The sequence below is a fragment of the Balaenoptera acutorostrata genome, chromosome 3, assembly GCF_949987535.1.
Source record: "Balaenoptera acutorostrata chromosome 3, mBalAcu1.1, whole genome shotgun sequence".
Classification (NCBI taxonomy): Eukaryota; Metazoa; Chordata; class Mammalia; order Artiodactyla; family Balaenopteridae; genus Balaenoptera; species Balaenoptera acutorostrata.
Window position 1 is genome coordinate 140,824,911 of NC_080066.1, and position 27,635 is coordinate 140,852,545.

Sequence of the window (27,635 nt, forward strand, 5' to 3'; positions counted from 1 at the left end):
CTCTCTTTGTTTGCTCTCATCTTCTGCTCAGGAAAATTTTAGCACATCTCACTTCCCTCATGTGGGTCCCCTCGCCCCCCATCCTCTTCTGTCCTTTGCTCCTCACCTTCTTTGTGAGAGGACCAGAGTCATATTAGGGCGACACCTGTCTGAGGTCTGGGATCTGACCTCCGGCATTGCTCCTACATTGATTCTGTCTCCTGGGATGGGATCTGACGTCCCACTGAGAACCTCACGGCCGGGACCACAGCTGCCTTTGCAGCAGCTTCTCAGCTTCTTGCTTCTCAGGAGGGCGGCATCCTTCCTCCGAGCCAGGCACTCCAGACTTGCCTTCCTTTTCCTTCTTGCTGCAGCTTTGTAGGGCCATTTTCTAAAAAACGTTCACCAGAGGGGAGAAGGAATGTTTGCTTACAGGTGCCTATTTCCCCAAGTGACTTTTGTTAAAAGGCCGCCTGGGAGAATATTTACAATCTAAAGGGTCCACAGGGATTGCCTCACCGTGTGGCATCCTCTTTAGCTAAGAGCTCTCTGGGGTCCGGGTCGGGGAGGTACAGACAGCCCACAGAGAGCTCCCTTCCCAGCACCGCCTAGCCTGGCCCCTGTCTCCACAGACTGCCTTGCCGCCTCTGAACAGCAGATTCTGTAAAGTGATATTTTCCCCTCTTCTAATCTCAGAAAAGTTGTCAGACTGGTTCTGAGCCTCGCCATAGGCACTGTTCTTTGCTACAAAATTTGCTGCGTGGTGCTGGGTTTAATCACGATACTAGTGTATTTAGGACCACTGAAGAAGATTTTCACAGGGAAATGTCTTTGAAAGACGTCTCGGTTGCTCAGCGTCTTGCTTCAGTTCTGTTCTCCTTATTAGCTTGTGTGCATTTTTGGATATTTCTTCAGCGTGGTACAGACCAGAGAAGCATTTTCCTCGGTATCATCCTTGTGTATATCTCTTTTAACTATGTTTTTGGGACTCAGGCAGCGTTTTACTTCAAAATTCCCTCATACACATGGACTTGGAGAGATACAGACTAGACTCATATTTCCTGTATTAAAATACTTGCACAAAAACACTGTTCTTTCTGGTTTATCAAACAAGCTAATGTGTCTCCCGAGAATTTTGAGTTCAGACATGAAAAACTCTGTGAACCTTTTTGTGTGTGAATCATTTGAGCTTTGGACGGGTTTCCTCATGGGGAGATATGATTGCATAAAATATTCTACTTCTACCTAAAATGTTTCAGGAGATGATCTTTCAGCAAAGACTGTTAGTTTTACGATGGATAAGCAGCGTTTGAGAAAATAAACTCTGCATGAACAAAAAGCTTTCAGCTTCTTGCATACATTCTGTCTTCTCACAAGACCAAAGAGCTCTCATGAGTTCATGAAATTTGAACCTCAAAGATTCAACTAATTGATCTATTCCTGTTTCTACATTTTATTCCCAGTGGCCATTTTCACACCCATCCCATTTAGGAGACCTGGAAAACTCGGGAGATATTTTCGGCCTGTCAGGACACTTTTTTTTCTTTAACTTTTAAAAAAGAGCCATTGACTCTCTTTTTTTTTTTTTTTTAAACTTTGCACCAACCAGTCCAACTCTTCCTCTTGTTGAATCACCCCAGGGGACTTAAGCTCTGAAACCCAATTCCCCTTAAGCAAAGATATTTCATAGGCTTTTAGAAGTAGAAAGGATCCGAGAATCGTTAGTCTCACCCATTTCAACAGTTTCAACACAGGAGAGGATCCAGGGAGAGGGAGAAGGAATCCCACAATATCGGGGAAACTTTACACAGAAAGAAAAGATTGTTGTAACCTTCGGATTCCATATACCTTCCACCGTGGAGCTCCATAAAATGGCCTACATCACAGGGACAAGAAAGAGTGGGGTGGTGAGGGTTAAAGATTTCATTTTCAGTTTGGGTTGAAAATGAAGCAACAGTATTTCCCTACAACCCATTTCTTTAGCTTTCAGACAGTCTAGAGTGTCTTGCCTCTGAGGCCACATCTGAGATGAGCTGAGCATGATTTCCACTGCCTGCGGCCTACAACTTCATCTCTGGCTCCTACCATTTGGCCCAATTTCAGCTTCTCTCCAATTCCTGCCCTCCTCCCCCGCCTCCTGGGAAGACTCTGTTGCCTGATCTTTATCGCTCTTTTCCCACACTCCATTATACGGAGTGGCATCAGCCTCTGAATTTATTTATTAGGACTCAGGTCTACAATGCACAACCCCACGCTTCCTGTCTGACACGGCACCTTCGCAGCAGAGCGCATAAGAGACCATGCTTGTCATAAACAGTCGTAGAAAGTCAGCACCCAAGAGGAAGGGCCAGAGGCTTACAAAAGAGCCAACCCTCTGGAGGCCCCTCGGAGCCAAACTGGTTTTTCAAAACTTCACACTCACAATCCCACAGTCCAGACGGGCAGCCACAAACCTTGTGGGGGAGTGCATTTGCAAGAGACAACCTTATACCCACATGTCTGGCCTTCACTTGGGACACTAGCTCTATTTTTAAAAAATTAGCATTTTGCCTAATAAGCTTAACCTTTGTCATTGATGTTCCCATTCAATACGTTTAAGCATGCTACAGACTTAGATTGTGTATTTAAAAAAAAACAAAACAGGTAATACATTTACATTGTGTATAACTCAAAATGATATTAAAAATATATGCATTGAGAAGTCTCACTCCCACTTCTGACCCTGTGTACCCATCCCCATCCCTTGTGTGTAACCACTTGTATTAGTCTTTTACATATCCTTTATTTTCACTTTTCCACCTGTTTTTTAAATAAGACTTTTATTTCAGAATAGCTTTAGATTTATAGAAACATTGCAAAGATAATACAAAAAGTTTTTGTATTCTCCTCACCCAATTTCCTCTATTGGTATTATCTTACAGTACCATGGTATATTTGTCACAGCTAAGAAATGAGCATTGTATGTAACTATGAACTAAATTCCACACTATTCATCTTTCACTAGTTTTTTCACTAATGTCCTTTTTCTGGTCCAGGATCCCATCCAGGATGCTGCACTAGTCATCATGTCTTTTTTGGCTCCTTTTGGCTATGACACATTCACAAATTTTACTTGTTTATTTTTAATTAAATATTTTTTATTGGGTAAAATTGACATGTAACATTGTGTAAGCTTAGGGTGTAGAGCATGGTGTTGCTTTGATATATTTATATATTGTAATATGGTTGCCATTGTAATGATATTTATCACATTACATACTTGTAGTACAGTATTATTATCTATATTCCATATACCGCATGTTAGATCTCTATGGCTTATTTAGTACTTGTTATGAGTTTGTACCATTAAACACCATCAATCTTATCCCTGTGCCCCACCTCCCCTGGTAACCACCATTTTACACTGTTTGTTTGTTTACAGGTTTGACTTTTTTAGGTTCCACATACAAGTGACATCATACAGTACTTGTGTTTCTGTCTGACTTATCTTGCTTAGCATAATGTGCTCAAGGTTCATCCATTTTGTTACAAATGATAAGATTTCCTTCTTTCTCATGGCTGAATAATATTCCATTGTGTGTATATACTACATCTTTCTTATCCATTCCTCCATTGATGAGCATTTGAGTTGGTTTCATATCTTGGCTATTGTGAATAATGCTGCCATAAACATGGGAGTGTATGTATCTCCTGTTTTCATTTCCTTTGGGTATATACCCAGAAGTGGAATTGCTGGATCAAATGGCAGCCCTATTTTTAATTTTTTGAGGAACCTCCCTATCGTTTTCCACAGTGGTTGGGCTAATTTATATTCCCACCAACAGTGTGTAAGTCCCCTTTCACTGTAGCCTCGCCAGCCCCTGTTGTGTCTTGTTTTCTTGATGATAGACATTCTAACAGTGGTGAGGCAACATCTCATTGTGGTTTTTAGTTGCATTTCCCTAGATTTTTCTTATATTTGATGACTTTGACAGTTTTGAGGAGTGTGCTGGGTTGTGTATTTTGTAGAATATCCCTCAGTTGGAGTTTGTCTGATTTTATTCTCATGATTAGGCTGAGAGGAAGACCACAGAGCTGTACTGCTATTCTCATCACATCATATCAGCAGGTACATGCTGTCAACATGACATTACTGTTGAGGTTGACCTTGATCACCTGGCTGGGGTGATGTTTGCCAGGTTTCTCCACTGGGAATTTACTTTCCACCTCCTCCCTCCTTTTCGTACTCAGCTCTTTGGAAGCAAGTCCCTAAGTGCAGCCTGCAATGTGGGGTGGGTAGTACAGTGTTCCTTAGTCTGTGTTTGGTGTAAATTGGCAGGGCCCTTGGGAGCGCCAAACCTCGTGCTAAGGTTGTTCCTCCAGTGGAGGCTCCAAAGTCAGATTTTCTCAGCAGAATCTCACCTCCTGACAGGCTCACGCATTCTCAGAGGCAGCTCATACACTTACCAGATTGCCAGGCTTTCACTCTATCATTTTAATCATGCTTTTATAGCGACCCCTCTGCCTCAAGATCCGCTTTTACGAGGGTGAATCCCACAGCACTCTGGCGCTAGGGGAATGCTCTCTGCATTAAATTTCAGTGGATTTGCACTGGATTTTGGTTTGATCTGAGTCCTGAAAAAGAATGTGTGGCTCACAGGACAGTCAGTGTTTGGGCGGGTTGATGCACACGGGCTTGTAATGGCATGTGTGTTTTGTAGTCCTAGCTCTGGAACTTCCTGTTGGGAAATAAAACTCTTTGAACTTATTTCTGTTTTACCACTGCCTCCCACACTGTGGACTTGGGAAGTTCATTCTCCCGGGACCTCAGAATTGCCACCTGCCAAGTGGAGAGGGCAACATGAGGCCCCAGCAGAGCATCTTGCTAAACACTTCGTAACCGGGATTGCACGGACCAAAGATGGGCAGCTCTTGGTGTCAGAGGTGATGGGCTACAAAGACATTGGGGCACAGAAGTCCTCCTCTGTCCCCTGGGAAGGGTTCACAGGGCGAGGTGCCTGGGGTTGTGATAGCGCTTATGAGCTCTCCGAGGTTCTGGGGGAGACAGCTCTGCTTGCACATGAGCAAGTATCGTCTGCCCTGTTACTGCAGCAGTAACATGGAAACTCCTCTTTTTTCAGCGAGTTTATAAAAATGAACAAGGCAAAAGCAAAACAACATACTCCGGTGGAAATGTGTATTCTCGAAAAATATAAATATAATCACAGGAATGGGAGTGTTTTTATTGTTTATACTTATTGTTTTTTGATTGTGCTGCGGGGCTTGAGGGATCTTACTTCCCCAACCAGGGACTGAACCCGGGGCCATGGCAGTGAAAGCGCTGAGTCCTAACCACCAGACTGCTAGGGAACTCCTAGGAGTGGGAATGATTTTAATGAGAAGCAAATTGCCTACATCAACCGATGTGGCTTATAGAACTGACTGACAAAACGAAAATCATCTACCAAATCCTGGAAGGCCCTTTAAGACCCTGCTAAAGACTCACCCCTGTTCCAGCACAGTCTTAACTGTAGGTGAATTACACCGTGTCAGATTCTCAGTACTCACTAGCTCTTTCAACCAACAAGCATTTATTGGCCTCCACTCTAAGCCAGGCACTGTATTAGTTATTCAACCTAAAAAGAATGAAAAATATTGTTCTAAGTGTCAGCACTGCCTTCGTGACTCATTAAAGTCTTTTAAATACATTTGTCCAGGACCAAAATATACATCTTCAAGCCAAAGATTATATTATTTCTTGGCCACACCCTTCATCAAATCATCTTTTCTCTTCCACAATCTGCCCTGGCCCCAAAGAGAGTTAGGAGAGGAAGGTATCTGCAGGATGTTGTGGGTCAATTAAATAGAAAGGATGTGACAACTCGATGTGGGGTTGTGATGTTTCAATTGGTTTATGCCCGGCTGGGGTGACAGATTTGTATGGGGCAATCGTGTCATACTCCTCTTGCTTTCCTTAATCACAAAAATGTGCCAGAAAACTGGATGTTGTGGATAGACTGTGGAATTACGTGGTTCCCACAAAGCATGGTGTTTGGCAGTGATTGGCAGACGATGGTTGTCACTGATGCTTCTGAGTTCTCTGAAGTTCTCTCTTGTGAGGCAAACAGCTGAGCTTTTGGTCATTCCTGATAAAGGCCTAAATAATATACCCAGGGCTTGTCTTGTCCTGTATGCGGAGTGAGCTGTTGACTGATAAGGAGAGAAGTCCCCTACCCAAGAATATTCTATCAGCCTCCACCCCAGCACTTCCTACTACCATCATCCCCTCCCACCAACAAATCTTTCTCATATACCCTTGGCTGCCACCACTAGTCTTTTAACAGTGAACTATACATTCACTGAGATGGGTAATGCTTTGGTCCATCATTAGCCATTAGCAGACTAAATGTGTTTATTGGATTAATTTAGCCCCCTCTGCAAGGCCCAGATAGATTAAGGGGACAAATGATTTTTTTTTGATGACAGAGAAGAAAAATCTAGAACAACAACAACAAAAATCTAGATTGATTGGCAGCATGGAACACTGGCTAATTATGTGGTTCTAAGAGTCTGACTTCTGCCCTTGTGTTATGATCTTCCAGTTTCATAACTTCTTACTGCTTCAGTTTCTCCATTTGTACAAGAGGAATGATAATAATAAGAGATTCTTATTCAGACGTGATGGGGCACAGAAGTCCTCCTCTGTCCCCTGGGAAGGGTTCACAGGGCGAGATGCCTGGGGGTGTGATTGCATTCATGAGCTCTCCGAGGTTCTGGGGGAGACAGCTCTGCCTGCGCATGAGCAGGTATCGTCTGCCTTGTAAGACTGCAGTTGTGAGGATTAAATGAGAACAGTTTTAGAGGAGTGCATGGGAATGCCTGGCAAACAGCAAGTGCTTAATAAATATTACATCTTGGAGAGGGACTTGAGCAACCAGCTGTTAGCATGAGGGCCCTGGGAACCCTGGGAATGTGGAGGGGAAGAAGAAACATCCCAGAGTAAAACATATTACAAAAATAAGACTCACATTCATTTTGCTAGGAACTGGTTTCTATCCCCAAGTGCGGATCTCATAAACTCTTCTTCTCAACCCTCCCTCCAATACCTTCCAAGATTCCATCCACAATCAACAAAGGGATTATCAGCTCCAATTTCTGGGGAGAGTATCGTTTTACCCTTAAACCAGAAGAAGGGGGACTCCCTGCATTTTCTGCCTCGGGGGTCAAGTGTCGTCAAGTTTTCCATTCATTTGATAGGGATCATGCCTGCACCCGGTTGCTGCAGTAGCTTAGGTGACAAGTACAATAATTCGGTAATTTGACTGTTGAACCTTCAGGAGACAAGAATTGCTTGAGTCCAGCACAGGCACAAGGACAGAAACAAGGTCAAAAGTTGAAGCTTAGAAGACAGAGAGAAAAGCAATCTTTTCAAGTCTAGACAGCATATTAACAGAAGGGCTTAATATGTTGCTCTGTTTATAGGAGCTTTTTGCTGACAGCAGTGAACCTGAGCCCTTTTTTCTCCCCATTCTGCAAGTTCCCTTCTGCTGTGTCGTTATAGCCACCTCTTCCCGTGAGCCCGTGGAGGACTGGCAATCAGAAGCTATGGCTGGGGTCTGCAGGGCAGGGGGGAACAGGAAGGGGAAAAACAACTGGAGGGTTGATATTTTGGGGGCTGAAGGTGAATTCATCACATCAGTCTACTAGCAGCTCACAGCTATATTTTAGTCCTCCCATGATTTTTTTCTAGAAATGTTATAATAGTAAATGAGAGAATAGGCAGGTCATCAAACATTTTCTATATGCATTTTTATTTTCCTAAGGAAGGCAATTTGGGAAAGATACGTTCTTTCATTTTTAATCATTTTTTTAAATTATAAAATGACTTTGGTTAGAGTATTGGGCAGTAGCTGATGGGAATATAAATTCATTTCAACTTTCTGGAAAGCATTTTGGCAGTATATAATAAAAAGTCATCAAAAAAGGGCATATCCTTGACACAGAAATTCCATTGCTAGGATTTTATACTATGGGAATAGTAGTATAAATATTTATATGAGAGAATGTTCCTCACAGAATTATTTAGAATAGCCCCCCAAATGGAAATTATCTAAACACTCTGAAATAGGGGATGGGTTAAATAGAATATAATGTGAATGCCAAACAGTCACTCAAAACCTTCCTTAGAGAAGTATTTAACAGCAGTGAGACATGAGGCAGTGCTTCACATCACAGGCTTCAGAGGCCTTGAATTTGAGCTGCTATATGAGGGTAGTGATATCAACCTCACAGGGGTATTGGAAGGACAACCGAGATAAAGAAGATAAAAATGAGATCAATGTACGATGACAATGTCATTGTTGGGTAAAAGAGCAGATTTCAAAACAGAATGGCCAGTAAAGTCACAATGTATCATTCATTTAAATATTTTATATATATATATATATATATGCACGGCTTTAATACGTTCATGTCTTGAATATGTATATACATATATAGTACATTATATGTGCATATATGTATGTATGTATATGATATGCCTAGAAAAAAGACTGGAAGGATATAAACAAAATGTTAAAAGTAACTAGCTCTGGGTAGTGGAATTACAGGTGGATTTAGTTTTTTTATTTTTCTGTATTCTTCAAAGTTTTAAATCCTGAATTTATATGGCTTTTGTCATCAGGAAATTTCATACCACCAGGAGTAAAATCCACCATTTAAATCTGATATTAAAAATGTTAAATCCCTTCTCTATGAAGCACAAGAATCTGCAAGGGGCAGGGTGTGGGGAGTAAAGTGCACCGTACGACAAAGCTCTATAACCTGGAGAGAGACCACAGGAAAGACTTGACCTCTCAGGAGGCGTCCAGTTATTGGAACAAAGTTCCGCTGTAGTCAGAGACCAGAGCTGTGGAATCTGCCTGCCATTGTTCACCTGAGGCACCTGAATGGGTGAGCAGGTTTCTCATAATTTGTGTATTGGGCTCTGGTTACATAAGCCACTAGCTGTTTGTGTAAATGGCTCTTTAACCCTGGTCTGAATTGGACAGAGTCTGTTTGATAGAGCAGCTTATATAACCGAAATCTGAGACTGAAGGAAGGATTTGGCCCGGACTGTTGATTGCATGGGAGGGTGGGTTGGAGAGGAAGCTTCCAGAGCAAGAGGCCCTTATTTTGAGGCAGTGAATTAGAGCAAATTGTTCCCCGCACTTCACCTAACCACATTAACACAGTGGGATCTAGCCCATCGATAGAAATGAGTTCTATTCCTTCTTTCGGGGAGGGAACAGGGCTATTTCTCTCCAAGGATCAAACAAGGTTAAGACATGCATGCATGGACGCCAGTGGGAATGCCACGTTTAATAGTCGTTCCACGGCCTGTGTCCCATTGACATTCCAACCCCCTTCTGTTTTTTAAAGCTCAAAAACATTTTCTTAACGGTTTTTTTTGGGGTGGGATTTTATTTTTGCAAGAGTGGGTGTGTTTGTTGCCTTTTTTTCTTCTTTGAAAACTAGTTCAATTTTTTTCTTTTTCCCTTCCTGAATTTTAATGGGCCTGAAAGTTGGAGTCTGCCAGAATTTGAACATTCAGAAAAGAAAGGTACAAGATCTTCCTCTCTCGAAAGCCAGCCTAGCGTGCATTTTTCAGGCCTTTCTCCCACACCCACTCAGCTTAAACCACGGAGGCTGCGTGGTGCTGGCCAAGGACTCCACTGCAAGCGCATATGCTTCCTGTTTTGTCTTTCACCTCATCTGGACCCTGGGGTAGACTCAATTCTCATCTCTGAGGCTCTGTTATTTCAGTCTTTGGTCTCAATGTCACTCAATCAGGAAAATGCTAATTCCTCAGCAGGGAGAGGAAAGTCGTAACTCTCTTCTTAGCTTTATATTAAATCCCCCAGAATCCCCCAAACAAGTAGCCCGACCCTCTTACCTCTATTTTTCCATCTGTAAAGGGAAGAACTGTGAAGTGTGTTTAAGTCCTCATACCAGCAATGCCTGAAAGCCATTTGGACACAATTTAGGTTGTGCCTCATTATCTCAAAAGGTGTAGAGAAAGTATCAGATCATCTAAACGGCATTCATCTTAATCAATACATGTAAGTCAAATGTGTATCGATCCATATTTAGAACAGAAGTGTATACTCACAGGCGCAGAGTAGATGTATGTAAACTCTGACCACCCCCGTACACTCAGTGATTGCCAGTGGGATCCCCTCTTACCTCCTAGTTACGTCTCTGTCCCTGCTTCCACCAAAAGGACTCCCTTTTTATTCAGAACCCCACCTCCATGAAGAACTTGTCCAAATTTCATACCAGAAGGACGACAGTCTTTTAGGATAGTTCTTACAGCAGTGTAAATCACTAACATGATTAATCCTGCCAAGGAGAGTTGCTAATTTTTATTCTAGGATGTCCTCTATTGTAAGATCCACCACCAATTTATTAATAGCTTTAAGGGGAGGAAGGAAAAACTACTACATGAATTGTATACAGTAACAGGGAGATACATCTCAAGTTCAGGGAAGGAAAATGCACAAGACATTGAGAGATCTGCAAAGAGGGCATTTGTTTACTGTGGTTAAATAGGAGTGTAGACTCGAGGGAATTGCCTGGATAAGATCCCTGCACCACAGTTGGCTGTGTGACCTTGGGCAAGTGACAACCTCTCTGTGTCTCAGTTTCTTTGATCATAAAATGGGGATAGTAGTGCCAGTCACACAGAGTTAGTGCAAGGATTGAAGGATTTAATACATGTAAAGTACTTAGAACAGTACTTGGTAACCAATCAACAAATATTAGGGTAATTGTTAATCCAGATGAATCTTTATTTTTCTTGTTCCAAACAAATCTGATGAAATATAGAGAACTTCTGCCCAGAAAAAAATACAAAACCTGTGCAGACACACAAAATTTATATACAAGCTCGGGGGTTTTCAAGGCTCTGTGAAGTCCACTCATATTCCTCATCCACTTGGTGGAATCTAGAGGGATCCACCTGGGGCAGCACAAGCCTGGGTTTTGGAGTCAGGCCGACTTGGGTTTTAAGCCTGACCCAGCCGCTGACTAGCTGTCTGGCCATGGGCAAGTTCTGTGACCTCTTTACATCATATCTCCTCACTTATAAAATGGACGTAACAACAGTACCTGCTCTGCGGACTTAGCCCATCGATAGAAACGGATTCTACACAATAAACTGTGGTAACGCTGGCAGGAACAGGAGAGGGGGAACAAAGAAATCATGCCGTTTTCTGGGAATGGGGACTGTCCCTTTGCTCCCAGTCTATTTCCAGACACTTCCCCTTTTACAAAAGAGCTGGGGGGCTTCCCTGGTGGCGCAGTGGTTGAGAATCTGCCTGCCAATGCAGGGGACACGGGTTCGAGCCCTGGTCTGGGAAGATCCCACATGCCGCGGAGCAACTAGGCCCGTGAGCCACAGCTACTGAGCCTGCGCGTCTGGAGCCTGTGCTCCGCAACAAGAGAGGCTGCGATAGTGCGAGGCCCGCGCACCGCGATGAAGAGTGGCCCCCGCTCACCGCAACTGGAGAAAGCCCTCGCACAGAAACGAAGACCCAACACAGTCATAAATAAATAAATAAATAAATTAATTAAAAAAAAAAAAAGAGCTGGGAATGAGCAATCTGGTACCACAATTCTGGAAAATGTTCCCTATAATATGAATTATGGGAAGAGTAACAACAACAGCAACAAAAATTAAATAGTGAAGTGACATGTTTCCAAATATTTAAGAAATTGTTACTTTGCTAAAAGAGCCTAAATAAATATTCTTAAAGTGACAGTGAAATCTGGTAGGAAGATCCCAGAACTTGCTCCCAGGAGCTGCTTTTTAATCCCTCCCCAGCCTTAGAGACCATGAATGGTGATATCCCTGCTCAAACTCTCCCCCCGCCCCTGACATCAGTTTTGAACACCAGGAGCCTGGGGCATTTTAAGACTTTTCTAAATGTCCATCGGATCCAGCTTTCAGCTGGTAATGTTTATCCACATACCACATATGTTTATCCACATACCACATAGGAAATACACTGAAATGTTAATAGTAGACATATAGATTATTTTAATTTTCTTCTCTACATTTTCTTCACTTTCGATAATTTGTTTTGTAATAAGTATGCATCATTTAAATAATTAATTCAACAATTAGACATTTGTCTATATGAAAGGTACTCCGCTAGGTGTTGAGAATACAGCATCCATTATCTCCTGATGTCTACAGTCTAGAAGGGAATAAGACATTAAATAAGTAATTACACTAATAATTCATTGCTTCCAATGGCAATAGGCCCAATAGTGAAGTCTAGGGGACTATGAAATCAAGAGAGACTTGACCTAAGCTAGGGTCTGGGAAGGCTTCCTTGAATAAATAATATTAAAACTGAAATCTGAAGGGGGGAGGGGAGTAGGAAAGAAAGAGGAGAATATTCCAGGGGTAGAGATTAGCATGTGCCAAGACCCTGAGGCTTGGTGAGTTCAAGAAGCTGAAAGGAGGCCAGAGTGGTTACAGCTTGGGGGAAGGAAGAAATTCAGCTAAGGCAAGGGCAGCAACAAGCATGGCCTCAGAGATCATGTTAATGGTCTTTGCATTTGATTTTAAGAGGAAATAGAAAGCCAGGGTTTTAAGCAGAATAGTAACAAATAGCTATTTCCATTTTGGAAATTTTCTTTTAGAAAGAAAAATAACAACAAAAGTATTTCAAATCATTTGTTATCTATAGTTTAGGAGTTCTTGGTTTTAGATTTTTTAAGGCCAATTCAATAGACTCACCCTATATATGAAAATATTGGGTAAAAGTGTTTTTACCCAGTATTGAAACATTAGCTTCCTTTTTACAGGGAGCCTGGGACAGTGACAGGAGCCCAACACTGCAGCCCGGGTCCCCTGTCAGTCCAAGGCCATGGGGCATGCCTGGAGCAATAGCAGCAGATGGTGGAAGCCGGGCAGCAAAGGACCCTTCTTCCCACCACCCTGGGGAGTTGAGGCAGGAGGCAGCCCGTGAGCATTCCATCAAGAAACCTCCATGTGCCATGGAAATGCAAAACGATGCAATTCCCAGACCGGCTGCGGTCAAAACACAGCTGGATAAATGACAGCATCTAGAACCTGACAAATTGTGAGAGTGTTTTTCTGCTCAGGAGTGCAGGGCTGGGTCACTGCCATGCCAATTAACTGCAGTTGGAGTTCAGGGGATGATTGCAGGGACCTCCAAAAATGTACATCCGGAAACGCTGTCTTAGTGATGTGAACACACCAACTTGGAGTCACCATTTGTTGCGATGCTTTTGAGTTTATTTAAAATAATTTTTTAAACCACAGTGTTCTATCATCTCAGGAAATCACGGTATTGGAAGTAATTCACCACTTGGCCGCTGAATAACAGATGAGATGCTTCCAGCCAATCCTCCTCTCCAGGGTTCCTAAATCAGCTGGGCATGTCCTGACCTCCAGGTTATTTGAAGGGCAGGGGAAGCTGCCAAAACCCACCCTCGCTTCTGGAGGAACTCAAAGCTTTAGTGGGCTCTGGAGCCGCGGTAACCGGCATCTGGTAGTCAACCTTTTCCTGTAATGAGGAGGTATAAATATTCACATCAGGAACTGGGACTTTTGTAGGCCCTGAACTGGTCTTCCAACCTGTTACCTATTATGCTGCACACTTTATATACCCCCGAATACAACAAGAAGGAACTTGTGAGTGTTCTATAAAGCCTGCCACTGACATCAGGGTGGGTCTTCGAGGCTTATGGTTATCCTAATAAAAGCAAGGAATGTGTAACAGGCTGTAGCCAGCAGACCACCAACCACTTTATTGTTGAAGCACAAAAGAAAACCTCTGGTAAACCTACTGTACCTGCCTCGCAGCGTGTGGCTGTTTCTTAACCCTTGAAGACTCTGTTATACGCCCAACTTCAGACGACATCTGTATGTTTCTGGTTTCCCTCCCTATGACGAGTCTGCTAAGTTACACGCTTAGACAAGACATACCTATTGATGGAGCGGTTATGAATTACAGATTGGAGGTTACAAATCAATTCAGGATTTTTAAAATATAAATTCAAACCAGATCTCTGAAGCCAGCTTTTTCTCAGACAGCATAAGCAGATGGGCAGCCAGGCGGCCCTATGATAGGTGTGAAGGAGGTCTTCTATGACCCCAGACTCCTTTCTTGATCTCTTCCTTTTTCCATGGCTACCCTCATGCTCAGGAACTCAGTGTCCTATCCCTACCAAAGTGCAAACACAGGAAAGGAAATGTATCAGCAGGGGAATAGCAGGAAACTCTCAAAAGAGTTATTAATGGAGGAGAATGAAATGAAGTTGCTATTTAGCCAAGCAGAGGCTGGTAAAGGGCATCGGTGAGAGGCTGGGGGAGCTCTCAGGGACTCTTACCGACAGGGAGCTACTCCCACCCCAAAACCAAGGGGCCAGGGGTGGTGGAGCCCTTATGAGAATCTGGCAGGAGCTTCAGCAAGAGAATCTGCCTATAGCAGCCAGCCTCCTGGGGCCACAGAATAGGCCATGGAAGGGCAGAGAATCCATCTGGAGGGGCAAAAGAAATCCAGATCCAGCACAGGATCTGACATCAGATTATGCAGTCTATTACCTTGCTCAGATTCTTTAGCACCCCAAACCTAATAAGTATGAAAGAAAAGTTAGCGGTCGTGTGGGTACCTTATTTTTAATCCTTGTCCTAAAGGGTTTTCCAGCATCAGTGAGCAGATATGGAAGGGGGGAAAGAAGGAGCTGCCTCTGTTTCCATAATCACACCCAGTAGTGGCCTCTGATCTTGAGGATGCTCAGGGATGAGGGGGGGTTTCCAGAGGAGACCGGATACGCCTGGTGCACTAGGTCTTCCACCCTCCCAAAGCACTGTCATCCACTGGACAAGTATGGGATGCACTACAACATATTTGCCTTGAAAAGAATTCTCCCATTAAGCTTATGTAGGAGTCATGAAGCCAAGCCCCTCATCTCCATCCTGCACTTTTTACCAAGCCTACTCAATGACTTTCCTGCTTCTATCTTGCTCCCTCCAAGCCACAGTCCTCCACATAATCATCAAAATATTCTATCTTAAAAAAAAAAAATCCCCTGGACTTCCCTGGTGGTCCAGTGGTGAAGACTCCGCGCTTCCAGTGCTTCCACTGGAGGGGCTGCGTGTTCGATCCCTGATTGGGGAGCTAAGATCCCGCGTGCCACATGGTGCGGCCAAAAAAAAAAAAAAAAGCCTGCTTAAAATCCTGCCATGACTCCACATTACCTACAGTGTAGACTGCAAACCCCATGGTGGACTCCCAGGTACTTCTGCAGCCTCATCTCTTTTCAAGTCTCCTCCTTGCCCTTCAGGTACCAGCCACGTCAGTACTTTTGCTCATGTCATCCAAGATATGTGAGCTCCTTTTCTGGGTCTTCTGCCCCTATCGTCTACCTGCCTGACTCCTACTGGTTGTTTTGAGAAGCATCTCAGGAGTAAGACCTCCAGGCTGAAATGCAAAGATGCTATCACCCTGACCACCCTCCAACACAGCACTCCCACATCACACTGAAATGTCCCAGCTCGCCACTGGCCCTGGGAGCACCGTAAGGGCAGAGACTGTGTCCTATTCACGAATTCATCCTCCTAATGCAGCATCCAGCAAGAGCTGCCATTAGAAACTATTTGATGAACTAAACTAAATGATGACCTGCCAGAAAGAAAGTGCTCCTCCAAAGCAAAGTTCCCTGGGCATTAGATTTTTTTTTAAGCACTATAGGAGTACAGCCTGTATAGGTATTTAATTACTGTTGCTAGATCTCTCTCTCTATTCCACGTATACCTCAGACCCTTAAGAATTGATTTAAATGAAAAATCAAACAATTTTGAAAGCCGATTGATTAAAGAACGTTTTTGTGGAATAATTGGAAAGAATAGAAAAATAAACCATAGAACATCTGATTTAGGGAGGCTTTAAAATACCCTCTAGTAGAAGAAGTAAAGTGACACAGTTACCTGAAGACAATAGTAGAGATCATTTGGAAGTGCCAGCCTTGATAGGCTGACCTCCATGTTCCCATGGGTCTTATTCTTTCTGTAATTCTAAAGTGGCTTTAAAATACAGGTAATCAACTGCTCAGTGGAGACATAGTCACTTAGTGTCTATCGCTTCACAATTGTGTAGCTACAGGATTACCTCGTGTAGATTGGGATCTGTTTCTAAGAAATGGGAGTGCTAAATGAAGTGGGTCAAATATACCTCACTTCTCACAAGCTATAGCCTCTGGCAACATTATTTATCCTCTAAAGTCAATATACTGTAGATACCTTTATCTTCCTGGTGTTCTCTAGGGCTCCTGGAATGGTGGGTTGGACCATATCTAGACAGCAGCTTCATCCATTCAACTGGAGATCACCCGCTGGAGTTACTGGAAAATGTCCATTTTTACATTCAGCATGTTATCTCAACCATCAAAATAATCTGGAGTTGGTTTATTTTTTGGAAAACTCTTTGCTGCAAACCAAAAAACTGTCAGTCATGAAAAGGATGTTCATGATAGAGAGACCTCAGCAGTGCAAACAAAGCAAAGATCTTGGCTGGCATCATACAACCTGTAGAAGGCACAATGGAGGGCCGGAGTTTGTTGGCAAATGGCTCTCAATGTACAGAACAGCTCACCAACACCGAAACCATTGGCACCGTCTGGGGGTCTAAACAAGGAAAGTCCACGGGGTCAAAAAGAGCAAGGACGTACCTCAGAAATTCCAGCTCCTTTTGACAAGTATCCAGTGCTGGGACTCAAAATTGACACCAAATTATTCATTAAAGCCCCCCTACACACACCACCACCACCACCCTTGCAACACAATACTTTCTTCCCTGCCCCCTTGAATGTGAAGTTGAAACTAATTGAATTCAGTGGCAATGGGAAGCCCCAGCATTACAAAGCAGTGTATTTCATCGTACACGGTTTAGTCTAATTCTGGATAAATCGCTCATAAACCACCTCTCCCCACTTTTGTCTCCAGCTGAAGAGGCGTCAATGGTGCCTGCAGCCTCCTCTGCACAGCTGCTTCTCCTCTGACACTTGCTGCTCAGACACAGGGCCCTTCTCCAGAAGTTGATGGTAGAATCAGGGAGCAGAGGGGACAGTCATCCACCCAAACGCAAACTCCAAATATGAGAAAGCATCTGTTGTGCAATTTTTTTTCAAGTGCTAAAAATCTTTTATTGGATTACTTTGTAAAATAATTTATATGAAGTCATGCTTGTAACATTCTTGCCCCTTGTGGTCTTAGATTTCACACCAAAGAAGATTGAGGGCTAAGAGTACCGTTACAAGAAGAAGCATGAGGGAGGCAGATGCTCAGAGAGTCTGAATTCATGCCTCCATTTGAGATACAAAGAGAAAATATAGGCCTGAGAGCTCCTTGGAAGGCGAGATAAGAGAAATTATAGATGAGGGGTCTCTCTGTCACATCATAGAAGGATATCTGCCCATACTCATAGTCCGGGAAAACTCCAACTTTGTGCATTTGCTCTCTCAAGGAAACCCTTTTTAAAGGGGGAAAGGCCCAGAAAGTATAATCAGTTCCCATCATGGATCCTGTGAATAAGACCTTATCTCTGGAAGCACTTCTGCTGGCAGAGCTTCTGTGTACGCCCAGCTGCCACTGTGCTGCCTTTTCCACATCCACCTCCCAGTTCTGCCACCCTGAGGTGAAGCTCTCCACACCCAACATGGTGGCACTGAAGTCAAATCTCTCTGGGTGACCGGGTACATCCTGCTGCACATTTCTGAGTCTCACACTTCTCAGATCCTCAGATAAGACCAGACAAGGATAAGCTGTTTTAGGGTCCAAAGTTATAGGTCTTTGCAGCACTTTTAGCATTTTGCTCATTCCTGTTATTTGGCGTAAACTCAGATCTGTGATTCAGGGGGGCTCTAGACACTGAAGCAGTAGTGACTCACTCCTTTCCAAAGAATTTCTTGCATTCTGGAGCAACGCTGAGGCAGATTGCCCACATTTCTTCTCTAGCTCTGCAGTGATTTTTGGAGGCTGCAGATCTGTTCAGAGAGCCTGACTTCACTCTCCCTCAGTTTATTCATGTTCTCTCTCCACAGACAGTTCAGTCTCTGTAGTATTTCCTGGAACTTCTCCTTTAGCTTTGTGGCAAACTCCATCAGTTGGTTCTGACTGGCTTCTCTCAAGTTCAGGTTGAATCCGCAACCTTGCAGGCTCTGGAAGTTCACTTTGTTTTCTTCAATCATCAACCAGAACCTTATCCTATATTCAGACTCAATCATCACTTTAAAATTCTGCTCTTCTTCCTGCATCATCACCATTCTTTCTTGCTCATCAGCCAATATGCTTTTAGCTACTTCAAGTTTCTCCTTCAGTGTGTTCAATATCTCCTGGAATAACTTCCTATAATTCTCAGCAGCCTCTTGTACTCCATACACCACCTGATTCTTGTGCTCCTGGGACTTGAAGTACTTGTCACAAAGCGTGATTTGGTCATCATGGCAGAACAGCTGTGGTGGCTCCAGATGTATCTCACAGCAGGCATCTTCTGGGATTTCTTGCTCTAACTGGGAGCGGAGCCTTTTGGACATGCCGGCAGGCGGCCCTAGTTGAAGATTGGGCTGTTTCTGTTGTGGAATACACCTCCCCGTACTCTGAAAAGGAAAAGAGTGGTGGTGTTCTGGGGCAGACACACTTGTTAACCTCTGTCCGCAGTAAAGCATCAGCAGGTCAGCGCATCCTGGACTCCTCAAATGCAGCAAATCTTCGGCAGCCACGTGCTGAGCTCTCAGCAGTCAACATAGTTGGCCAGGACCCTCCTCTTGGAATGGTTTCTTCTCTTTGCAATCAAGATCATGCAAATGACATCCCTCCTACGTTACTCGTCTGTTTCCCAGCATTCTTTTTTGACTGGGAATCCTCTTGAACCTCTAAGTTTTGGGGTGCTTCCAGGGTCAGTTCTGCTCCCTTACCTTATGCTAGTTCCAATGTCTCCCTAGGTAATCACATTGACTTCCCTGTTGTGTAATTTTGAAGGTAGGATGTTGACACAACAATTGTGAAGACCATGAGGAAAAGGTATTGAGGTTATCATTTCATCCAGTAATTGCTATACTTGGTATTTACCCAAATGAGTTGAAAACTTATGTCCACACAAAACCCTGTACATAGATGTTTATAGCAGGTTTATTCATAATTGCCAGAACTTGGAAGCAATCAAGATGCCCTTCAGTAAGTGAACGGTTAAGTAAACTGTAGCACATCCGGACAATGGAATATTATTGAGTGCTAAAAGGAAATGAGCTCTCAAGCCATGAAAAGACACGGAGGAAACTTAAATGCATATTTCTAAGTGAAAGCCAGCCTGAAAAGATTATATACTATAGGATTCCAACTATATGACATTCTGGAAAAGGCAAAACTATGGAGACAGTAAATAGATCAGTGATTGTCAGGGGATACTGAGGCAGGAGGGATGAATAAGTGGAACACAGAAGATTTTTAGGACAGTGAAACTATTTTGTAAGATACTACAATGTTGGATATATGACATTATACATTTGTCAAAACCCGTAGAATATACAACACAAAGAGTGAGCCCTAATGCAAACTACGGACTCTGGGTGATAATGACATATCAGTGTAGGCTCATCAGCTGTAATAAACGTACCCTCTTCTGTGGGATGTTGATAGTGGGGAAAGGCATGCAAGTGTGGACAGGGGGTATCTGGAAACTCTCCATACTTTCCACTCAATTTTGCTATGATCCTAATACTGCTCTAAAAATTAAGGTGTATTTCTTTTAAGTCTAGCACACTAAAAAGAAAAAGATACAGACGAAGCAGAGTAAAAGTGAGTCTTTTAAACATTTGATTTAAATATCAGTGTTTGGTTACTGAGAGGTGTAATCACAAGGGATGCTTTATTTTCGACATGTCCTTATTGATGCAGCCCCATCCTCAACAGACCACTTTCCTCAGTATTAGAACCCCACTCGTGCCTTCCCCAGTATCAGAACCTAGCCATATCAAGCTGTTTCCTGCTTGGTCTGCCCATGTGGCCTCAGGAGAAGGCCCTGAAGTGGGGAGGTAGGAAGACCATGGCTTCCCCAGCGCCCGTTTCACAAGCACCCACAGACTCAGGATCTGATCTGAATGGCCTGTGTGAACTTGCCTTGAATTCCTGCAGGAGGAAGCTGCTGCAGCTAAAGACTAACTTCCACCCGAGACTGGATAATCACTACGGATTAGACAGTCATTGCTCTATTAGGTGTGAGTGATCACTGAGGCCAGTCTAAAGCCCGAGGAAGTATCTGGCTGAGAATGGCCTGGACGAATGGAAGTACACGCAGCTCCACTCCCCTTTCCCTATTTACCAGCCTGATAATGACACACAGAAAAGAGACACAGCATATACTCAGGTTTAACAGCAAGAGTGAGCTAAGGCTAATCGTTTTGTGATAAGAGCTGACTAATTTATTTCTTTGAGAAGTTCGAAGTACAGACTTGAAACCTACTGTTGATACAGAGTCATTATTAAAGCATCCATTTCCCCAACATTGCAATCCCACCTCCAAAACCACAGATTCTTTTCTCCCCAATCTCTCAGGCCTGGTGTCTTTGATATTTCTTCATTCTGCTGCCTGGAATAAAGGTCCTGGTAACAAACAGTGCAGACAAGCAAGGATGCCTTTTAAGAGTACGGTGGACAAGAGTGACCCCTGCTGGACGAATGAGGACAAACTACCTCAGCACAGGACTAACACGGGAAAACAGAAGAAAAATATTTTAAAGTGGTGCCTTTGGAGGAGGAGAAGAAAATGTTTTGCTTAATAAGCTTTTTAAACTTTATTGGATTGAAAAACAAACCTGAAAGACTTCTTCTTTTTTAGGTTTCTAGAAACGAACTTGGTTGAGTGTTTGCCACTTCTACAGCACGTTGATACTTACGTTAAGTGATTTTTTTAAGAGCTCCGACTCTTCGGCACGGGTTCTAAAAGCAGCTTAATAGCGGAACTGTTTCTTTTCTGTCTAATTCCCTGCCAGGACTCCAGGTTGATTGTGCACAGGCAGGAGTGGATCTACTTCGTGATCAGGAGTAATTCTGATAAACCTGAAAGCATAAGGTGGACTTCAAGACTGAGCTTTCAGAACTGCCTGGGGAAAGGGATGTTTGAGATAGGTCAGCAGGGTCAGAAACATTCAAATAAAACTTGACACGTTTTGCCAAACTTTTTCCTTTGGCCACAATGTAATTTGGATATTTTCAGAATCCTTAGATCCTTAATTTGGAGGGTGAGTGCTTTTTTTAAAAAGAGAGTAGGTTTCCTTATACATAACATATATCCTGATGCACTAAAATATGCTCTTCTTTGCAATATCCTCTGTACACACTCTGTTTTAGGGGCATGGAGAAGACAGAGTTTGGTGTTTCCGTTCACTGCCTCTCATGTCAAAATGCCTAATCATGGGAATTCCCTGGTGGTCCAGTGGTTAGGACTCTGTGCTTTCACTGCTGAGGGTGTGAGTTCAGTCCCTGGTGGGGGAACTAAGATCCCTCAAGCTGCATGACTCGGCCAAAAAGAAAAAAATGCCTAAGCACATCGGCATTATGTGACTTTGCCACTTTTTTGACTCTGCCACTCCTCAGTTAGGCAACTTAGGGCAAGTTTTCTAAACTTCCTAAGCCTCAGTTTCCTACTCTGTAAAATGGGGTTGTTTATAGTGCCCACTTCAAGAGGTTACTGGGAGGATTCAGTGAGTCATGCTAAAAACTGTCTGCTAACACCCCAGGATAATCCCAATTAGCTTTAGATGAAAATGTTTAATCTTAGAGATGAGGGTACAGAAAAACCATCCTCTGCCTGTGAGAGGGGCGTGCTCTGTAGGGGGAAGGGGAGAAAGTTTCTGAGTTCTTCAGGATCCTGAGATTTGTACTGTTCCTTCCTCACTATAGTCCAACACACTCTCAAAAGGGCTTTTCGAGATCTTTGGCAACCATTCTCCCGCACTGACCAGGATTAGAGTTAGAGTTGAAGACGCAGAACAGAGTAAAATCAATTCCTTTCAAGCCAATTTAGCCAACTGGTTTAACCAAACCAATTTTTCAGCATTGTCCTTCAACCTCTTGGTAGGATTAAGGGAGCATCTTTCCCTTCAGTAATTGGATTGTGGACCTCACAAACACCCAGCAGGAAAGAGGTTAATTGAAAGGGTTTGGGTTGTTATTTATATGCCACGTAAATACCCAACTGGTCCTGGCCTTTGCAGTTGGCCATATCTCGGCAGGGATGACAGGATGAACTTGACACTTGCTGGATTGCCGGGAGAGGTCTTGGGATTTGGGAATATAGACTTTTAAAGTTTGCCATCCACGTCAATCTATTCCGTAGGCCAAATCTTCATAATCACACCTGTCCTCCTTATGAGGGTTTGATTGTGAATCAGGCAATGTTTGCCTTTTCTCCCCAAAGGAGAGATCATTATCTTAAAAAAAAAAAAGATTGTCTTATAAGAGGCAAGTTCAAATACAGATGAAAATAATACTGCTTCTTAGCATTTCCACCCCACCTTTCATCTACAGAGCTCAAAGTACTTGGCAAACATTAATTAATTCTCAAAACACCCTTGTGAGGTAAGTAAGGGTATTATCTTTATAATAATATATAAATACTGGCTGGTTCATGAAAGCAGCCACTTTAAAGGGACAATTTTGCAGGATCAATTTCAAAAACAACCTTCTTACCTGGTGTAGACTTAATACTTTTGGGTAACACATTTGGGAGTGCCAAATTTACTAGTGATACGATATCCTAGAAGGAGCATATCCACCCTTTCAAAGTGATTTCTTTAGTGGATTTCGACAGTCTTATCTATTTTGAGGAGTTTTTTCGTGTTAAAAAAATACTAATTGTGGCTTATTCAGTCTAAATTATGTCAGTCTCTACACATGAAAGAATCCCAAACTGTCCTAGCACATAAAGTTTAATGGTGAGAAATTGAGATCCTATTTCAAATGCATGTGGCTTTAAAGGGGGTGTGATAATTTCCGGGTTTTGTAATGTTTTCTGTCATCATCTTAAATTTTGAACACATTGCAAACCATAGTTCCAAGACTCATCAAAACGGATAGCAGCCAGGTTTTCTAGATGAGAGACACTGACAGCTGGTAAAAGCTGACCAAGGATGAATTAAATGAATGAAATGGGCTCCCCGCCTCCACTTTGCTCTCTTCAGGTGGGTCACACTGAATGCTTCACACCAAAAGGTGGTCCATTTTTCTCCTGCATCCCTTCTGTCTTCTGTCTCCCTCAGCAACAGCTACAGCATAGCATCCTTTCCCATTTGCTAACCTGGGTCCGACCGGCTGTTCATCAGAGTTGATTTCAGGGCGCGTCACCCTCAATGAAGCTCACCCTACGTCACCACGTTCCATCGTGAGCGTCATCTCCATTTACGCTCAGTCTTCCTGATGACAACTGTCATCTCTGTGAAGTCTGACTGGCGTTTTGATCCTGGAAAGGCAATTCTTTAGTCTACTAGAAATTCTACTTTTTCTGTGTCTTTAAACTCACTCTCCATCAGGAAGTACATTGCGTCCAGGAAGCACTCGGTAAACGTTGTCAGGATCTACCTCGTTCCGTTGAAATGGAAAAACAGCCCTGGACTCTGACTGAAACCTTTGTTTATAGTCTTGATTAGGTAAATCCTCTACATGAAAATTTTACATATGTTGCTCCGAATTTTCTGCTTATTGATCCTAATTAATGAATTGTTCTGCTCAACCCTGTAAGAAACTGTAGGTACCACTTAACTGTGCAATATTGATCCACGAAGTCTATCTGCTTGCCTCTGTCAATGGCTTTACTTAGCAGCCTCAAGAGAGAAAACCTGGTTTCGGTCTCATAACTTTGTTTGAGCTGATGGTCTCCAATCTCCAAAGTGGGATAAACCAGATTCCTTCACTGTGTTTATTTTGGCCCACCATGTCTCTTTATGGAGAAAATGGTCCAAATAAAGTGCTTCCTCTGTGTATTTTGACAGGAAACACTACTAATATGCTTTCCTTTTGTTGTGTGCCTTGCTCTTTTCTCCCAGTGTTGTTTAAATATTTTCAGTACAATGACATATTTATTAATCCACTCCTCTCTGCATGGGGCATGAAACGATTGGTTCCTCTGTAAAGCCCTCTTAGAAAAGGTGGTTTCTCCAGTGAGAGTTAATAATATTACCACTATTCATGTAAAAAACACTGAGACAATCTCTTAAAAATGGAACACATTTATCTAAAACAGCTGGTAAAGAAAGCACACAGGCCCAGCCAGAGGCAGTGAGGCCAGAGGTCAGGGTTAACACCGATCTCGGTGGAACTTTGAAGCTGACATTTTACAGATTATATGTGTCTCAGTGCACAGTGGGCATGGCATATAAATTGGACTTAGAGGCCCCTATTTGTTCTCTGCATTTTTATGAGCCCACAGAGCTCTTCTTTGAAGCAGAATACATCGAAAATAAAAACTCATTTTAATGTTGTGGAACTATTTACAATAAATCACATTTACATCCTGGCTTTTCTTAAGTATAAGATCTCTCTCTCTCTTTCTCACACACACACACACACACACACACACACACTCATGGGGTCTCTCTTCCAACCTGGGTAGCATATTTTTTATCTTTACAGTATTGTAAGCCCAGCTTCCCTCTTTCTCCTTGCTTTGACTGAGGAGTCAGATTAGAGATGAGGCTATATTTGGTACCACAAGGATTACTATTGTTAAGTCATGTGAGGTGATTCAGCTCCAGTGAGCTACTTTTTACCCCCAGGAAAATCCCCTGATACCATAAAATGCTGGCTATAGCATGGCCCTTCAGCACTAGAAGAAAGCATCTGATTTCAAAGAGATTGAGTTCCACTCTGGAACTAATTATATCATTCGTTTTATGGATTTTTTAAGTTGCTAGGTGTTTTGACTGGAGAAGGCTGGCGACCCAGAGAGAAACATGCACTGGCAGAGTCTGCCATGGGCACTTTAGCCACCTAATTAATTTTCAATAAAAGCTCACAATAGTTAATTTGCTCTAGACCCAATGTAAATCAAACGGAGACAAATAGGTTAAAATTAGAAATGCGTGATGGGAACCATGTTTATGGTCAAAATTACCTTTCACCCTGGAAATAACACAGATTGACAGGGAAAGAAAATGAGACCACACAGACTTTTGTTCAGATTGATTCTTAAGTGAATTAAAGATTTTATTAAGAGAAAACCAGAATCCCCCCCTCACCCCCCCCCCCAAAAAAAGATCTGAGATCTACGGAAAAAACGTTGCTTTAAGAAAAAGCATAGTTTAGAAAAATGTTACCTTAAAAAAAAAAAATCACAGAATGAAGACACTGTTTCCATTATACCAAGTTGCCTGGTTCCCCCTCATTTTTTCCCAGGCTTAACATAGTGTGGGTATAATAGTAAAAATACTATAAAGTCATTAAGTTCCCAGGTCTAAATTGCCAGACTTGCCTACCCAGTGCTATTCCTTTAGCTCCTACTTTTCAAAACACTGCTTTCTAACATCAAACAACCATTTTTACTTTTATGAGAACATAGACATAGATTTCCTATGATTTTATAATGATACTTCAGGCCTCCAATTAAAATACCTAGACAATATAGATATCTTTGGCTCAGTCCATTGGACAAATATTATTATTAAGCTTCTCTCCAGGATTTTATATTTGCAAAATATTTTGTGGGCTTTAATCATTTTAAATTGCCTTAACTTTGCCCATTTTCTCCATGCCTCTCTGTTATTCCTTAGGCAACCATTTCATCTTAACCCACACACTGCTCATGTGATGCAAGGTGAACTAAGCTAATTTTTCTTTAACATGTTGGAATGTTAGTTTCAGAGATGGTTAGCTTTTCCCTTGTCCTTTGCTGAACATGGCAATTTAAACCACCCCGGCTTCTATTTTTATTCCATGTTTGCCAAGTTCATGAAGTAAATTCCCTCCTTTCCACTCAATCTGGTTTTTCTTCCTGCCCCAAAGGAATGATGTTGTCACTGTAATGTCTTCTAATGCACTATAAATGCCGTGATGAATTGGAGGCAGGCTGGTTTCTTCTGAGCAGGAGTCCATTATCCTGTCACAGTGTTCCTTCCCTGTAACTTAATTTTTATTGCAACAAATGACTAAGTACCAAAAAATGAAACAATGTGATGGGCCAATCTAAAGTGGCCTGACTCTGATGGTAAGTGCAGCGGAGTGACAATTGTTTGCAGCTGCCTTCCAAGGGCTCTCTCCCGGATGACATCCACTATCCAAATTGGAGTTATCAAAAGCGTTTTCTGGATGTTTATGTAAGATCTGCATCCACATTGACTGCCTAACAATACTAATATAAAGTGCTTTGCGAAAGACATAAGATAAGCATTAAGAATGAGCATGTAAGAGACAATCTTAACTGTGTATTAGAATCACCTGGAATTTTGTTCAGCTGTGATGTAGGGCGCCCCCTCCCATCACAGGAGATGCCAATTTAGTTGGCCAAATATGGGGCCGAGGAATATGCATTTTAAACAAGCACCTTTCCTAATTTTGTTGGAGTCATAGAGATTGTATTGTGAGAAGCCTTTGCCCAGAACTTCTGGTCAATCAATCTTTTCAATAAATATCCACTGTACACTTGACCCTTATTTTATAATAAGGTGCCATTTTTTTTCTGATTGGATTTCTAACTAAGGTCGTTCTCTCAGATCAGATTTCCAACTTGAATATGATCTGTTCACACATGGTCCATTTCCCCTTCATTTGTTTTATAGATTGTCACCAACATGTCTAGAATATTAAAATCACCCCTATGTTACTGATGATAAGAGAATATTAATCTGGAATCCATAAATCCCAGGAAATTCAATCAACTTGTTGTGTAAGTGAATAGAGGCTTTTTACGAATTGGAGGTTTCATAGATTTCACCATATTCCCAAATGGGTCTGTGACCCCAAAAGAGGGTAAGGACCACTGTCCTGAAAGTGGACAAACTTAGTAGTATTGGCCTCATTAATATGAAACTTCCACATCAAATAAATGGTTGTAATGTCTAAACAGTACAACTTATTACATGTCTAAATAGTACAACTGATATTAAGATTATAGCTTTATAGGTGATTAACATTTTATAACCAAATAAAGTTTATTTCAAATCTTCTTACGTATTCAAATGTTGTGTGATATTTGCAGTTTAATATGTAGTATAATCAGATTGTCCCAGAAGCACTGAAACTTCTTTCCTAAGAAATATTTAGTAACAAATGATAGAACCACTAGGTTTTGCTTCTAGTGGTTTAAATGGTGTCTATTTTAGAGGCAGCAGGAAACTGAACAAGTTTTTGGAAGATGGTGGAATCTCAGCATCAATCCATCTATTAAATATTTATTGAAGACCCATCAAGAAAAATGAAAACTGTCGTATGTTTATTGGAGCCTGAGGCTAGCAGATTTGTGAAATATCCCAGGTTCGTCTAAACACACCCGCACCTGTGATTCTCATGGTGGAATTCTCCAGCCATTAAACTACCAGTTGAAGTGATTTCAGTAAAAATCACAGTTGACTTTATCAATCCATGTAATTTATAAGAACAAAGGGGCTGACTTAAA

General features: G+C 42.3%; 1 protein-coding gene and 1 long non-coding RNA gene across 3 annotated transcripts in view; one reads left to right on the forward strand and one right to left on the reverse strand.

Annotated features, from left to right (window-relative positions):
- LOC130707770 (uncharacterized) overlaps nucleotides 1-27,635 on the forward strand; it is a 91,756-nt gene that overhangs the window by 42,772 nt on the left and 21,349 nt on the right. The window lies entirely within an intron of this gene.
- Nucleotides 17,815-18,567, reverse strand: LOC103002173 (probable E3 ubiquitin-protein ligase TRIML2). Its single transcript, XM_057544780.1, has one exon. It carries the CDS (start codon nucleotides 18,565-18,567, stop codon nucleotides 17,986-17,988), a length of 582 nt encoding a protein of 193 aa, XP_057400763.1. The 3' UTR covers nucleotides 17,815-17,985.

What these genes read in the sequence shown, in the direction of transcription:
- LOC103002173 (XM_057544780.1), bottom strand. Translation starts at nt 18,567, where the DNA reads ATGTCCAAAAGGCTCCGCTCCCAGTTAGAGCAAGAAATCCCAGAAGAT.